Consider the following 15,566-nt stretch of genomic DNA (forward strand, 5'->3'; position numbering starts at 1 on the left):
TGAATTTACCATAATTAGATAGAAAATAAAAATTGCTAGAAACTTGATTATGTTTATGCTGGCTATTAAGAAGCACATGCTTAATAATGATTTGATAGTAAACATCTCATATGCACATAATCTAATGAATCTTCCTTCTGATTGATGTTAGAGGAAATAGTTTTTCTATTCCTCTGTTGATATTTAAAAATAATTTAAATTTTTTAAATATTAAAAATTAAAATTACAATGCCTGGTTGGGACATTCTTTCCACAATGCTTACATTAAGCAACTGGTTTGATAGACCAAAATCTAAAACAAAATTGATTAGACCAGCTTGAAAGGGTCCTATAAAACAAAATCTTAGAAAAATAAAAGAACATAAGATTCTCATTATATCCTGTAGATAGGACAATATAGGGAGAGAAAAAAAAACCACCTTGCCAGTGCTAGAATTCCTGTTACAAAGAACTCTCTGATCTGTAGTCATGTTTTAAATTTTCATACTTTCATCACATTTATTTTGACTAAAGAACTTACCCCAACTCATATCACAATAATGTAGCAGTAACTCTAAAGAATCTGAAACATAAAGAATATCAATGTCTTCCACAACTCTCAGCTCTTGAATACCATCGTTCGAAACTAGGGGTGGCAGTTTGAACCCAAACCCATTTAACCTGTTCAACCCGCCTAAGGTTGGGCCAGTCATTGACCCGTCCATTTGACACCCCTACCCGAAATCAAGAACCACAAACATTCTTAATCTGATCAAACAGGCTCCCTTTGCTATAAAAGAACTTCACAAACTTTGTAACTCCAGCCTCTTTAGACTTTGTTACAGATGCTCAACTCAAGCTTGTACAATACTATGTTTTATCAATTTAAGCCACACTGAGAAGTGTCCTCTCTACACTGTGTAGCATGTCTCCTCGACGCCCTTGCTATAGAAGAGGAAAAGGGAATAGTCTATTTGATGTTATGTGTAGGAACGCTCAAATAAAATTTGGTGTTCTTGAAGTCATCAAGGAGAGGGTTATATCCATCTTTAGTTCTCGTCTTTGTTGGGAGACCAAATTCTTCCATGAACGCTGCTGTACCGAGCTACAACAATTTTTTACATGAATGAATATATACCAACAAAAAATACATAAGGGAACTTTGGTTTCTCACAGCTGAAGAGTAGGACTTACCGAAAGAGTACGTCTTTTCTTTCCCCGCTTCAATGACGTGTCATCTTTTTGCAGCTTCATCCACCCAGAACAGTAATGATCCATCTGTTCCAAGAGCAAAAAATCTGTAGGAAAGAATATGTCGGCGTCCCCCTGCAAATAAAAAAAATATAAAACATTTCGGCCAAGTACAGATGTTGTTACACAATAGATATTCAAAGTTTCACATGTTCAAGAGCATAATGATCGAAACATCAAATACAAACACAACTCCTACATAAGTTAATAAAACAATTATTCAGATAACAAGTACATGCAGTGGTAGCTTAGGGCGTGTTTGGTATGAAGGAAATTATTTTCCACGGAAAATGTGTTTTCCTGGAAAATAAGTGGTTTCTTACTTATTTTCCGGTCCAAGAGCATTTATATATAATCTAGGCTGAAATAAAAAACAAAGTACTCTCTCTGCTGGAGTGAAAGTCCAACATACAAATACCTCTATAAACAACATTTCATGATAAAATCCAGGGAGGAATACAAAAGATAAGGATCGGATCACCTTTGCATCCAAATAACTGTTGTAATCAGAGCTGCTGCCATCTTTCTGCATTTATTTAATATGAAAAAGGTAAATGAATTTATAAAAATTATGTTAACTTGTTATCATAAAAATGCCTAAAAAGAGAAAATACATAAAGCAACTTGCCGTTTAAGATGACAGAGGATTATATTATCCCATGTGACATTTTGCAAGAAAAGGGTAAGTGCTAGAAAATAAATCAAGTGGAGATGCACGTACATGAAAATTGCAATCAACACTCACATTGGTTCTTCTGATACCAATCTTTTCTTTTTCAATCTCAATAGTTAACAGGTAAATTTGTAACCTACATGCTTTCAGAAGGGCTGAAGAATAGTGAAACAGTTCCGACACAACAACCACCACCCAACCAAACTTGCCTTGCGACTCACTAATTTAACCATTAGAACACAAAAATGTAAGAGCATGACTTTTTTGTCAGTTTAAGGTTTTAAAAGAATATCCAGGTTCTGCACAAGGACATCTATAAACCGGACCAGCTATTTGATTTAAATTTATTGATAAAACCAAGTTGCTCTTGGGCTTTGGTCTAATGGTAAGAGCGTAGCTTGTGATGTATAGGTTAGGCGCATGTCACAGGTTCTGAACCCCACCACAGGCAAAAAACCTAGTGTTTAAGTGGAGAAGGGTAGAAGGGCGGGGCCCATTACTCACCGAGTTACAAATGGTGCACAACTGTCAGAGATTTCTGAGTTATCAAGCCTATAGAATAGGAGAAATGATGGATCTACAGGCTCCTACCATGGCTTCCTATTTATTCTTGCATCACTTCTAGTGCCACGTATTCTTGACGTCTTATTTGCTCAAAATTTTCTCCAACTTCCAAATTAAAGCTATGCTATGTATTCATATATGAGGGTATGTGCAGTTTCTTCTACTTTTAGTAATTTTTCTTTTTTTTCTAATTGTTAGAGGGTTTAGGAGTCCAAAACATACACCCTTGTCTTGATTGATAAACTAATTTGACTAAGATGTTTTAGTATTACAAGTATTAATCAAAGATCGAAAGAGGCTACAACGAAGCGCAGAAAATCAATGGCATATGGAGAAAAAGTAAAATGTACCTTGGTTGAAACCAGAGGAGCTCTTTCACCAGGAATTTTAACATCAGGTAGATAACTGAAATCGGAAGCAATTAAAGACATCTTCGGTAAAGCTCCATGTAAAACTTCTAGAAGTTTCTGAATTTTAGGAAGTAGCACTGCATGAATATGTTAATCTAAACTGAGGAAAGAGCTCAATCAACATTGCAGAATTATTACCAAGCAACCAGTGGGAAGCCAACACCATCTTGGCTTAGGAAACACTTTTGCCCAAATACTTTTCATCGCTGAAGAAACCCTGCTCCCACCCGTTGTAGCATCAGGCATATCTATGATCTCCATGCAAGATTTGATTAAGGAGTCTTGAATTGGCCTATACAACTCTGAGAGTTTTTCCCTGTTAAAAGAAGACAGGTGTGTTTTAGCATTATATGCAGATTTGACAATCTTGCTTGGCCATCATATTCATACCTACTACTAATGGACAAAATCACCAATCCGAAATGATTCAATATTAAGCTAAATCCCGCTATAAAGCAAAAATATCTCTCTTATCTTCTCTTACTTCTTTGTGTAGTTTTCCTATTTTCCATATTTTTTAGGAGTGGAGTGGTATAAGAAATCCTTATGAAGAAAAGAAAACAATACTTACTGCTACTTCTATTACTAGTTCTCAGGATTTATCAACCAAAAGGCAAAGATAACTATGCTTGTGCAAATACTACATTGTTAGCAACATTCATAAGGCTATCCACCTATATACTGTTGAAGAAACATACCAGTCAAAAATGTAAAATTTGCTCAGCAGGAAAAAAAATTCCAGAGTACAAACATCAATATGTTGTTTCAACAGTATAAAGTGAATTACCCTTCTTTGCTTTCAACCCACACTTCCGTCCATGGCGAAATTTGATTCTCAGAGTAAATGAGATCATGCGGAAGATTGTCAAGCACCTAAAAGATTACTCGATCGTTAATAAGCTCGATGAATAAAGTTTATGACAGAACCTTTCAGGCCCGCAGTTTAATGGTATTGCAGAAACCAAGATACAAGAATTGGAATTGCATTCGTGTAGAATTTGTAAAGTGCTCATAGGAGCATGCCATATATTTGTAATCGGCATTTTAAGAGGAGTCAAGTTTTCACCAACTACCCAATTTCTCTCATCATGATTGAGCTTCATAAACCAAGTAAGGAAGCCAGTCGTCAATTTCAAAACACACCATATCTTCCTAGAGAAGAACATTACAGACAGAAGAAATAGAGAAAGTAGCCATACCTCTAACATGATAACCCAACAAGGTTGTTCATTCACATCTCCTGCTTCAACAAGATAACTTCAGTGTGCAAAATATATTAACCTTTAAATAAAAAACAGGGTCAGATAATTAACAGCATCATACCCCATCCACTCATGTCCGCAGCATCACGACACTCTACTCTAAACTTGGATAAGTGGCTATCAACTTCGCCAACAGTTTGAATCTGTTTCGCTGCAAGTGAGGAACTGATTTCAACCGAACTGTACTCAAGAGAAAAGGAGATTTAGTAGTTCTTTATGAAATGATTGAATGAAGAGCCTGCACAGAGAACAACGATAAAAGAAGAGGAACAGCATATGCTATGTCGCACTGCTATCTGACACTTCTGAAGCAAAACAATTTGCTCAAAACGTGTTTGAAACTCACAGACACCCTTATCAACGTGTAAGGTTAATATTAAAATAAGTGTTATCAAAGGTGAAAAGCGCAAAAAAGCTCTAAGGTCTGTTGGGGCTGTAAGCGCAAATAAAGCGTGGGCTTCACGTGCAAATGAAGAAAAACTATAAATATGTATGTGTAGTTGATGTTTGGCCAAAATGTTATACTTTTAGTACATTACTCGCCCTATATTTTGTTGGTTTAGTGATCGATTGTGCAACATTTGAGCTAAATTATGTTGTTTTATGTGTAGGAGCATCGGAAGAAAGAGTCGAATGAAAGTTGCACGAAAAGAAGACGAAAACGCAAGAAAAGATGCAAAATAACACCAAGTACCCAAGTTGTGCTACAGGCCAAGCGTAGCCAGCTTTGTAGCCAACTTTACCGTGCTACAAGGCCAAGCATAGCTAACTCTATAGCCAGCTTGACCGCGCTGCAGGCCAGGCGTAGCCAGCTTTGTAGCCAGGTTGACCGCGCTATAAGCCTGGCCTCGCGAGGTCTATAGCCCGATGATCAAAAATCGCGGATTAAAAGACTGACCCGGATTTGGACTCAAGGACTTCAACCCTAGCCTATAAATACTCCTTAAATATGTCTAAGAAGGGTGGGACGTTTTTGAGAGGGGATTAAATCTAAGGAGGCAAGAACACGCTAGGAGCAAGGCGGAAAATTCTTCTACGAGTTTTTCACTTTCTTCTTTTTATTTCCATTATTGCTTATGAATTATAGTATTGTACTTTTGCATACTATTATGAATAGCTAATTTGTTATCTAGGGTTTTGATGGAACCTTTTGTAGGATGAATTCTTATTACGTTTTTATATAATTGAGTCGTTGGATTTCTCTACTTGTTCAACTACGTGTTTATTGTTGTTGATTGAATGGCCATCAATTGACTGTGCTTATTTAGTGTGTATTGCTTGAGAGATGATACATATTTAGGTAGTTGTTGAACAACATCACTCCTAACATCACTCCTAACGTATGTGAGAGATCAATACGGAGGGTTTAAAGGCAGGATTAGAGATAACGAAACATTGATGCGAGCGTAGTGAGCGGTGAATTAAGGTCAGCTAGCGTAGTTCGAGAGAATACGTCTAGTACATTGTGGTAGTTTCTCGAGAGAGAGCTACGACACCCTAAGTACTCACGATCGGTAGAGAATACTTAGACGAAATTATATAAAATGTAGCGGGAAGGATTCCAACAATTGGGGAAATCATAATTCTAGACCTCCTTAATCTTTTCTCCAACCCTTAGTATCTCTAGTTGTTAATTTACTACTTTAATTTGTTAGTTAATTAGTTAGACATAATAATCTTAATAGTTATAACTTAGAAATTGTCCGAACTTGTCTTCTTAGTGATACTTAATAATTATAGCGAAGCCTTAGTTCTCTGTGGGATTCGACTCCAGACTCTTAGACCAGATTATATTTGCAGCGACCGCTTATCCTATCTAGGACTAGAGTTGGACGTGATCAGTAGTCCAAGACTAATATCTATAAGCATGAATACCAGATATATGGACAAAGAAATTGAAGAAAATTTACGATAAAACGAAATATCAATTGTTTAGTATCGCATCTTCAGGATAACGCTCATGGGCAAGGAAAAGTATGCCTTAGAACCTTGATAACAACAATGAAGCACTTGCTAAGCGAGGCGAAGCGTTCAACATGTTTTGAGCTTCACTTCAAGGCTTAAGCGCGCCTTTGATAACATTGATTAAAATTATCACCTTCTATAAATCATTTCTTGTTGTAACGATAAGAAGATATAATCATTTTATGTTTACACTTTTGATATGTATTCAGCATCACTTATTCAATTTACCAGGGGGTTTTGAAATTTCTTAATTGATGAGAAACATATATAACATGTATTTTACTTTGACGTGTCATGTTGATATCAGGAAAATAGAAAGAACTTCAACATTTCAGTTTAATATGATATTCAAGTACTTGAGATGCATCATTTCTTGCTTAACTCTTTTTTTTTACAACGGTGGTGTCCGGCCAGTTTGTACGTACCTCGACTAACTCCACCAGTTACCTACTATCTCCCACCAGTACAGGTTCTGGATAACTCTATACACCAAAGCTTAGACAGATGAGAAGAAATATCCTAGTGTCTTTGTCTCCACTAGGATTTGAATCTGAAACCTCATGGTTCTTCATCCACTTCATTGACCACTAGGCTACACCCTTGAGTGTCATTTCTTGCTTAACTCTACAGTTGACTGTAATATGTTTTAACAAAAGGCATGAACTGATATCACCACAGCACAGACCTGCTATCATCTTCCCAAAATCTAAGGAGTTAGACTTCTAAGTTATATTACTTCAAAAAACCTAGCAAATCTAATAAGTAATGTTGAATTTTAGAATTACATTTAAAAGTGCTTGCTAAAGGTCTACTCTAACACCATGTGAAAGAATCTAAGCATTCGACCAAAACCTTAACACCGTGAATGGAGTAGTGCAAGACTTTTATGAGCCCTTTTACCTCCAATGTGAAACATTATCAATTAGCTAAGGTACCTCAACAAAATTATTTCATAACTAATTTGTACAAAATGCTTTACTATGTAACGCTAAGGCCATGCAAACAAGTTCATCATCTGCAGCATTCTCAATTAGGTGAAGCAAAGCGTTATCACATACGTGTAACTGATATTATCATAAATTCTTGTCGGTGCATTTAATTTTATGTAATCCAAGATGCCTTTCGCACAGGTTCCTGATCCACCACCTATTTCGTATATCTACACCCAAAAAAAAAAACGGTCAAAATGTAAAGCAAGTGAATGATTGATCAATTAAGTCAAAATTTTAAGAAGAAAAATAGAGAAAAGAATATTAATAAGTTCCAGTGGACAATTAAAGATTGTATGCAGCTAAGAAGCTACATTCTCTAGATGTTAACGAACTTACTTTCAGTGGAACAGATAGGTTTGTAGTACGCAAAATGGCTTCAGCAATCCCATGGGCATACCAAGGCTGCAGAGAATTCCATATAACATGATTGCGACTAACAGGTAAATTGGAATACAGAATAGTAAATAATAAAAGGCGGTGAAAAAAAAAACCATATTGATGAATTTTCTGACTTCTGGTTACATGAACTAAAAGTGCCTATAAATTAAAAATAAAGTACTGTGGGGAACATAACAAATGAATGCATGACAAGATAGTTTCAGTCCATAACTTGCTTAACAGTGAAACAAGAAGAAAGAGAGAAAAACTCTTTGGTTGTTGGCAATATACAAGAGGGGCTCCTCATATTGGAGTCTAAGTAATAAGGTAAGTAACTATTCTGTGCTTCCATTATGATAAGTAATCATTCCAAGAATATTCTAAGAAATAGTCTACATAATTTCTCACATATAAAGAGCAATTACATCTAGAAGGACAAAAGATAGTAATATTACCTTAAAAAGCTCCACTGGAGTAAACCATGAAACGTCGCTCTGCTTGTAAATCTTATCCAAATGCTTCATGTATGCTTTCCTACCTAAAATATTCAAAAATCATATTTTCCATCTTCTAAGGACAACTTTTTTATTCTACAATCATGCCACTGAAAGTATCATAATATTTCATATTTCCTTTTTTTTATAACCACGGTGTCCGGGCCATCTTACGCGCACCTCCATTAATTTAACAGAATACCTGGTACTTTTCCCAACAACAGGTACCACCAGGTAACTCCGTCCACCAAGGCTTGGACAGATATGAAGAAATCACCTAGTGTTTTCGCCTCGACTAGGATTTGAACCTGAGACTTCAAGTTCTCAACCCACTTCATTGACGACTAAACCACACCCTTGGATGCATCATAATATTTCATATCTCCTACTTCCTTATTTTCAGTTCACACACAGGTATGACAAAATGCTTTTTCAGCTGGACAAATATAGTCAAGATTGCTATAACATTAAAACCCTGAGACGATTCACCCATAGCTAGTCCAAACTCAGATAAAGGAGGAGTATTGTAGCCTGACGACGTTTAGAAAATAATCAAACCATGACAAAACCTCTTAATTCCACTTGAATAGAGCAAAATGTATGCACAGAATTACATAGCTGACTCCAATTAATAAAGGATTAAAGTGTAGAAATTGATTGGTTGCATCTGCCTTGTATCATTGAGAACTTACATCGCATTACAACTCAAGAATTCCCAATTAATTCACAAATAGATGAAGAAACACAAATTACCTTGGAGCTGATTGAACTTAATGCTTCTATCAAGCACTCCAACTGATGCCGATTTCTGGGAGAAATACCCGACATTCGGATCATACAATGACTTGTGAATAAAATCCCTAACCTTCAAATCACCAAGAAATGAACATAAGTCATAATCAAAGGTGTGTTTGGTATGCCAGAAAAAAGGCTTTCTTTAAATAATTCGTTTCCGAAATCATTTTCACTGTTTGTTAACTTGAATACTGAAAAAGTGTTTTCTCCAAAATAAAGTCATTTCCTTTTACAAATATGAACATTTTCACTAAATTAGCAAAGTTATTTTCTTTTACAAATATCGTAAGAGAAATGAAATCATTTTCCAAAATACAAATATTTTCCAGCATACCAGATGCACATATTTTATAAACAACAAAAATAGTAATAAATAGAATTAGAGAAATTACAAGAATTGGTGTGTCCCCAACAATGTGAGTAGAGAACAAAGCTGAAGAATGCTGACCCAAGAATTCAAAAGGAATCACTGAAGATAAAATTAGGTAAGTGTCAGAAAATCTTGAAGAAATTCTAAGTATAAAAAGAAAATTAATAGAAAAGAATGGAAAAAATTGTTTACAGAGCTAAAGAGAGAGAAATAACCTCTGGGTTTGTAGAAGAGGGAGAAGAGATTTCGTGAAGAGAACGATAGAGGGGCCATAATAATGGAAGATTAAGAGGGGATTTGAGGATGTTTCGAAAAGTTTTTTATTTTGTTGATGATTTTGAGTTTCAGGTTTGATTTGGAGGGTTTTGTTGCTCTTGAGGGTTTAAGGAATTTGCTTCTGTTTTTTTATTTTTTCACTTCAAAATATAGTGTCTAGCCATATCTACTTATTCCATTTTGACATTTACAACAACAACAACAACAAAAGCCAATAAAATTACATAAATGGATCTGAATAGAATAGTGTGGGTGCAAAACATACACCTAATCTGGAGAGATAGAAAGTCTATTTTCAAAAGAGCCGAGAGGATGAATAGAAAATAATTAAGTATCAACAACAATAACTAGAAAAATAATAACAGAAAAATAGATGTAAGAAAGTAATAGCACTAGCAATAGCGATACTAATAGCTACAAGCAGTAATCATGACAAGATACTAGGAAACTGAAGCGGAAAATAATAAGAAAACAATAATAATACTAGCAATCTAAGAATAACGACAAGATACTAACAGACTAGTCCTAAACAACCAGTAAGGATCAGAAAAATGTCTGACTACCTATTACTGTTCTATCCTAATTCTCAACCTCCACGCCCTCCTGTCAAAGGCAATGTCCTTAGTAAGTCGAATATAATATTTTTTATTTTCAAGCTCGATCAACTTTTTATGGAGTATAGATGAACTTTTACTATTTTACCATACCCTCGAGAGGTGAATTTCTTTAGCTAATTGAAGTTGGAATTCTTCTTCATTGGAGTTTAATAAACTCTAAAATTTACCATTCAAAGTTGAACCATATGGCTTACAAACGACTTGAACGTTGCAACCAATTAGGTCTTATTTTTCATACGAGATCTTGGTGGAGTTCTTTTTTTTTTTTTGAAATAATTTAATGATTTTATTTACCAGTATTAATATGTACAATGTCAAAAAAGCAGGATTTAATGCTTGCACTCAATGTATTATAAAAAAATTTATTTTGTGTCTCGTACAACTGATACTAGTTGTATGAGGGCTTTTTTTGTCTCACAATTTTGTGGACCCAAAAGTGTAATTTGTGGATCCACAAATTTGTGAAACAAAAAAGAGTCTCACAACTAATGTTAGTTGTGGCACACACTCAATAAAACTTCTCATGTTTAATGATTGGCAAGTCTGGCTTCGCTGTAACATTTGAATTTTGACGTACCATTTGATAGGTTTTGGCACTAATTGGGTGTAGTTCTTTTGAAATAATCCAATTTAAAGGTTTATTAAAAGGAGCATTAAGCTATATTAGAAAAAGAAAGAGTTAAATTAATTTTACAACCCTACAACTGCACTTGAGGGTAGCTTAGCCATTACTGAAATGAGTGCAAAAAACAATGACAATAGGTAATTTTTTCCATTTAAGTCATAACGGGTACAATACCTATATTGATGAGAAATAGCAAGTATTAGATAGAATAGTCAATATATGCACAAGCTGATCCGAATAAAAAATGAAAAATTTCACAACTCCACAACTAGAAATTGTGGAGACCTTTTGCGGGAAAAAGTAGGGGGGAAGTACAGAGTTAGCCAGTAATAAGAGATGTACTTACTTTTAAGCTACTGTTTAAAATGTCTTTAGTTTTAGCCACTGCTTTAATAAACTTTTACTCGTCCGGACGAAAATACCCCTCGCTGAAACCTACGCTCCTTATTTATGTGATAACTTCGCGCAGCTTATTTGCGTGCAGAGAACGTAAATAAGCTTTTTGGGATTGCAGAGAACTTCGCTCAAACTTTGCATGTGATCATCCAAATTACAGAAAGTTTTCTCCTCCTTTCTCCTCCTATTTCAAACTAGAGAATTCAACTTTCTCGTCCAAATTTCGTCATAAAATTACAGTAAGTTCTAAAAATTCAGATATCTCTATATGCTTTTGTGCGTTTGTGTGGATTTTTATTTGATTGGTGGAGAATAATATGCAAGGTATTTGATTTAATTTTTTTCCTTTTATGGATTGCATTGTATTGATAAAATTTCCTGTATTTACAACTTGTATTGATAAAGTTAAGGACATCGTGTCCTTAACTTTATAACTATTATGTAAATATTGAAGACAAAGTGTCCTGTATTTGCAACTTTTATTGATAAAGTTAAGGACATTGTGTCCTTAACTTCATGATTGTTGTGTAAATATTAAGGACAAAGTGTCCTGTATTTGCAACTTGTATTGATAAAGTTTAGGACATCGTGTCCTTAACTTTTATGACTACTATGTAAATATTAAGGACATAGTGTCATGTATTTGCAACTTGTATTGATAAAGTTTAGGACATCGTGTCCTTAACTTCATGACTGATGTGTAAATATTAAGGATAAAGTGTCATGTATTTGCAACTTGTATTGATAAAGTTTAGGACATCGTGTCCTTAACTTTATGACTACTGTGTAAATATTAAGGGCATAGTATCCTGTATTTGCAACTTATATTGATAAAGTTTAGGACATTGTGTCCTTAACTCCATGACTGTTATATAAATATTGAGGACAAAGTATCTTGTATTTGCAACTTGTATTAATAAAGTTTAGGACATCGTGTCCTTAACTTCATGATTGTTGTACAAATATTAAGGACAAAGTGTCCTGTATTTTCAACTTGCACTGATAAAGTTCAGGACATCGTGCCCTTAACTTCATGACTACTGTGTAAATATTAAGGACATAGTGTCCTGAATTTCTCATTTTCTTGACTTGCAGGATGGATACAATATATATTATAGTTGCTTTTAATGGAAGATGGACCGCAGACTATAAGTATCTGGATCATCAAACAAAGGTTGTTCTAGTATCTGAGGCAATTCGATTTGAAGATTTTGTCAACCAGGTCTTTGAAGTTATTGAATTGGATAGAGGCAAGTTTGAAGCAATGATATGGTTTGATATCAACCTGGGAACAAGCAAGGGAATGCTTGTATCCAAAGATTTAGATCTTCACACATGTATAGAGTTACTAAAAAGTCATTCACTCTTCAAGGGTTGTCGCTTAATTATTGATGTTTCGGAAAGAGTTTTTGGCTCTACAAGCACCTTTGAACATGTCAATTTAGAAACTCAACACGACAACCAAGACAAATGCCAACAGATAATGGAAATAGATGTGGTTGAACCTTAACCAATAATTGAAGAGGTGCTTCAAACATTTAATTCTATTCAAGTGGAAGGACAAAGTATTATAGAGATTGACAACCAACAAGCTTTGGGTATTCAAGTCTTAGAGAGTGCACCAATAATAGAAGAAGTTGCTGAAAACTCCTCTACTCAACTAACTAGACAAAGGTCAAAGTCGAAACAAAAAGAATCCCCAAGTACAATATTAAGAGAAAATGCTTCGTTGGATGAAATAAAAATGGGATCAATATTTGACAAAAAGAATAGTATAATTAACTATTTTTCGAATATAGCAATTAAAGAACATTTTGAATTCAGGGTTATTAGATTAAGCTCAACAAGATATTCTTTGAAATGCAATGATGAAAAGTATGGGTGGTGTGTGCGTGCTTTCAGAATTAAAGATTTAACACTATTCAAGATAGTAAAGATTGAGAAAACTCATGACTGCTCGGTTAACACTATGAAAGCTGATCAAAGGCATGCAACTTCAAAGTTGATTAGTGGTTACATTATTGACAATCTTCGATACCCAAGGTTTGAAGTTACACCAGCCTTTGTCATGGCAGAAATACAAAAATTTGCATGTACACATCAAAGTTAGGACATGGTGTCATTAACTTTGATGTTTGCACTATAAATATTTAGGACATGGTGTTCTTAACTTTGATGTGTGTAGTGTAAATGTTAAGGATATGGTGTCCTTAACTTTGATGTGTGCATTGTAAATATTAAGGACATAGTGTCCTTAACTCTGATGTTTGCACTTTAAATATTTAGGATATGGTGTCCTTAACTTTGATGTGTGCAGTGTAAATTTTAAAGATATAGTGTCCTTAAATTTGATGTGTGCAGTGTAAATATTAAGGACATGGTGTCCTTAACTTAACTTTGATGTGTGCAGTGTAAATGTTAAGGACATGGTGTCCTTAACTTTGATGTGTGTATTGTAAATGTTAAGGACATGGTATCCTTAACTTTGATGTGTGCAGTGTAAATGTCAAGGACATGGTGTCCTTAACTTTAATGTTTGCACTGTAAATATTTAGGACATGGTGTCCTTAACTTTGATGTGTGCAGTATAAATGCTAAGGACATGGTGTTCTTAACTTAACTTTGATATGTGTAGTGTAAATGTTAAGGACATGGTGTCCTTAACTTTGATGTGTACATTGTAAATGTTAAGGATATGGTGTCCTTAACTTTGATGTGTGCAGTATAAATTTTAAGGACATGGTGTCCTGTATTTTCACCTTCTGTTGTTAAACTATATTTTCAGGTTTCTTTATATGTTTTATGCATATGGATCAGCAATAGCTGGTTGGAATCATTGTAGACCAGTGATTGCTGTTTATGGAACTATTTTGAAGTCAAAATATCGTGGTATTTTAATGATTTCAGTTTCAATGGATTCAAATAACCAAATATTCCCACTAGCCTTTGAAATTGCAGAATCTAAAAATAACAACTCCTATGAGTGGTACTTTAGTGAGCTTCATAATACAATTGGGAACCGTGACAATTTAATTTTTTTATTAGATATACATCAATCTATTGCACATGGCATCGCAAAGGTATATCTTGAAAGCCACCATAGAATTTGTATCTATCATTTGGAGTAGAACCTAAAGCGAAGGATAGTCAAAAGTGAGGTCATAAAACTTTTTCAAAGTGCTGCAAGAGTATACAGGCGCAAAGAATTTGATCTATACATGTTAGAGATAGCAAAAGTTGAAAAGAAGACTTTTGACTACTTGATGGAAGAACCACCGGAAAGGTGGGCGCGTTCTTGTTGTCCACGACGAAGATATGATATGCTCACAACAAATATAGTTGAGTCAATGAATTATGTGATATTAGAAGCAAGGGAGTTGCCTATATTGATAATGATGGATTTCATCCAAATGAAGCTACAACGTTGGTTTTATGAAAGAAGAAATGAAGCGAAAGAAACTTTTTATGATGTTTCATGTTGGGTAGAAGAGGAATTGAAGAAAAAGATAGATTTAACTTTTACTTTAAATATAAGTATTATGTTCTTACTTTAGCTTATTATTTTAATGATAATTTAACATAATGTACTAACTTATAGTTTTCAACTTTGAAGGTCTTCCCTGTTGATTCATGCGTTCTAGAGTTGAGGAAGAAGGAAATACTTTCTTGGTGGACTTAAACAAAAGAATATGTGGTTGTTTTCAGTTTTAATTTGATGAATTACCATGTATACATGCAATTGCAGCTATCGAGAAGAGAAACATCATGAAGTCCAATTTTTGCTCGGACTGGTACTTAAAGGAATCTTGGCTGAAAATATATGAAAGACAAATACATCCGGTATAACATACAGATTCTTGGATTGTACCAGAGAGTGTTAAGTCACAAATTATTAAACCTCCAGATTTTAAGGTCCCGCCGAGTAGAAGGCAGAAGAAAAGGCTTGTTCCAGCTACCGAATCATCAAAAATAATATTCAAACGTGGTCATTGCAGAAGAATCGGTCATAATAGAACATCTTGTATATATTCTCCGGCAGTCCACCTATTTTCAAGGAAGCATAGAGAATTATAGATATATCCACTTATGTTTATCTAGTCTTTTAAGTTTTTGCTATAAATTAGATTCATTTAGATTGTTTTTATTTGAGCAAGTAAACTTTAGCAGATGGTTATATAAAAAATGTCCTAAATTTTCAAAGTTTCTTTGTGCTTACGTGCTCTTTATTTCTATATAAAACTTGACGCCTACAACTTGCTACATCTTATTTTTAAAATGAGATTGGTACAAGTAAACTTCAGGATATAATTTTTTGAAATATCCTGAAAGTTTGAAGTATGAATCTAATATTAAGGACATAAATTTCTAAAATATCCTTAACTTTTGGAAATCTTAGTTTAGTGTCTAGATTTCCAAAAGTTCAGGACATTTCAGAAAAATATGTCCTGAATATAATTTTCATACTTCAAACTTTCAGGACATTTATGAACATTATGTCCTGAAGTTCTACAACAGTCAA

At 34.4% G+C, this 15,566-nt stretch overlaps 1 protein-coding gene across 1 annotated transcript; it reads right to left on the bottom strand.

The window, feature by feature from the left end:
* Window positions 1-343: 343 nt before the first annotated feature.
* LOC107828559 (protein arginine methyltransferase NDUFAF7 homolog, mitochondrial-like) lies at window positions 344-9,542 on the bottom strand. Its single transcript, XM_016655896.2, has 14 exons — window positions 9,349-9,542; window positions 9,156-9,232; window positions 8,722-8,833; window positions 7,930-8,012; window positions 7,433-7,498; window positions 7,163-7,263; window positions 4,201-4,319; window positions 4,077-4,117; window positions 3,665-3,750; window positions 3,016-3,193; window positions 2,818-2,934; window positions 1,712-1,756; window positions 1,174-1,305; window positions 344-1,084 (listed from the first exon to the last, which is right to left on the bottom strand). Exons 1-14 carry the CDS (start codon window positions 9,404-9,406, stop codon window positions 950-952), a joined length of 1,350 nt encoding a protein of 449 aa, XP_016511382.1. The 5' UTR covers window positions 9,407-9,542; the 3' UTR covers window positions 344-949.
* Between the last annotated feature and the right edge of the window lie 6,024 nt (window positions 9,543-15,566).

The sequence above is a fragment of the Nicotiana tabacum genome, chromosome 15 (assembly GCF_000715075.1).
Source record: "Nicotiana tabacum cultivar K326 chromosome 15, ASM71507v2, whole genome shotgun sequence".
Classification (NCBI taxonomy): Eukaryota; Viridiplantae; Streptophyta; class Magnoliopsida; order Solanales; family Solanaceae; genus Nicotiana; species Nicotiana tabacum.

Coding starts and splice junctions, on each gene's coding strand:
- LOC107828559 (XM_016655896.2), bottom strand. CDS start 9,406: ATGGCCCCTCTATCGTTCTCTTCACGAAATCTCTTCTCCCTCTTCTAC. Junction 9,233..9,348: donor CCTCTTCTACAAACCCAGAG/GTTATTTCTCTC, acceptor TTTTATCTTCAG/TGATTCCTTTTGAATTCTTG. Junction 1,306..1,711: donor ACAGTTATTTGGATGCAAAG/GTGATCCGATCC, acceptor TTTTATTTGCAG/GGGGACGCCGACATATTCTT.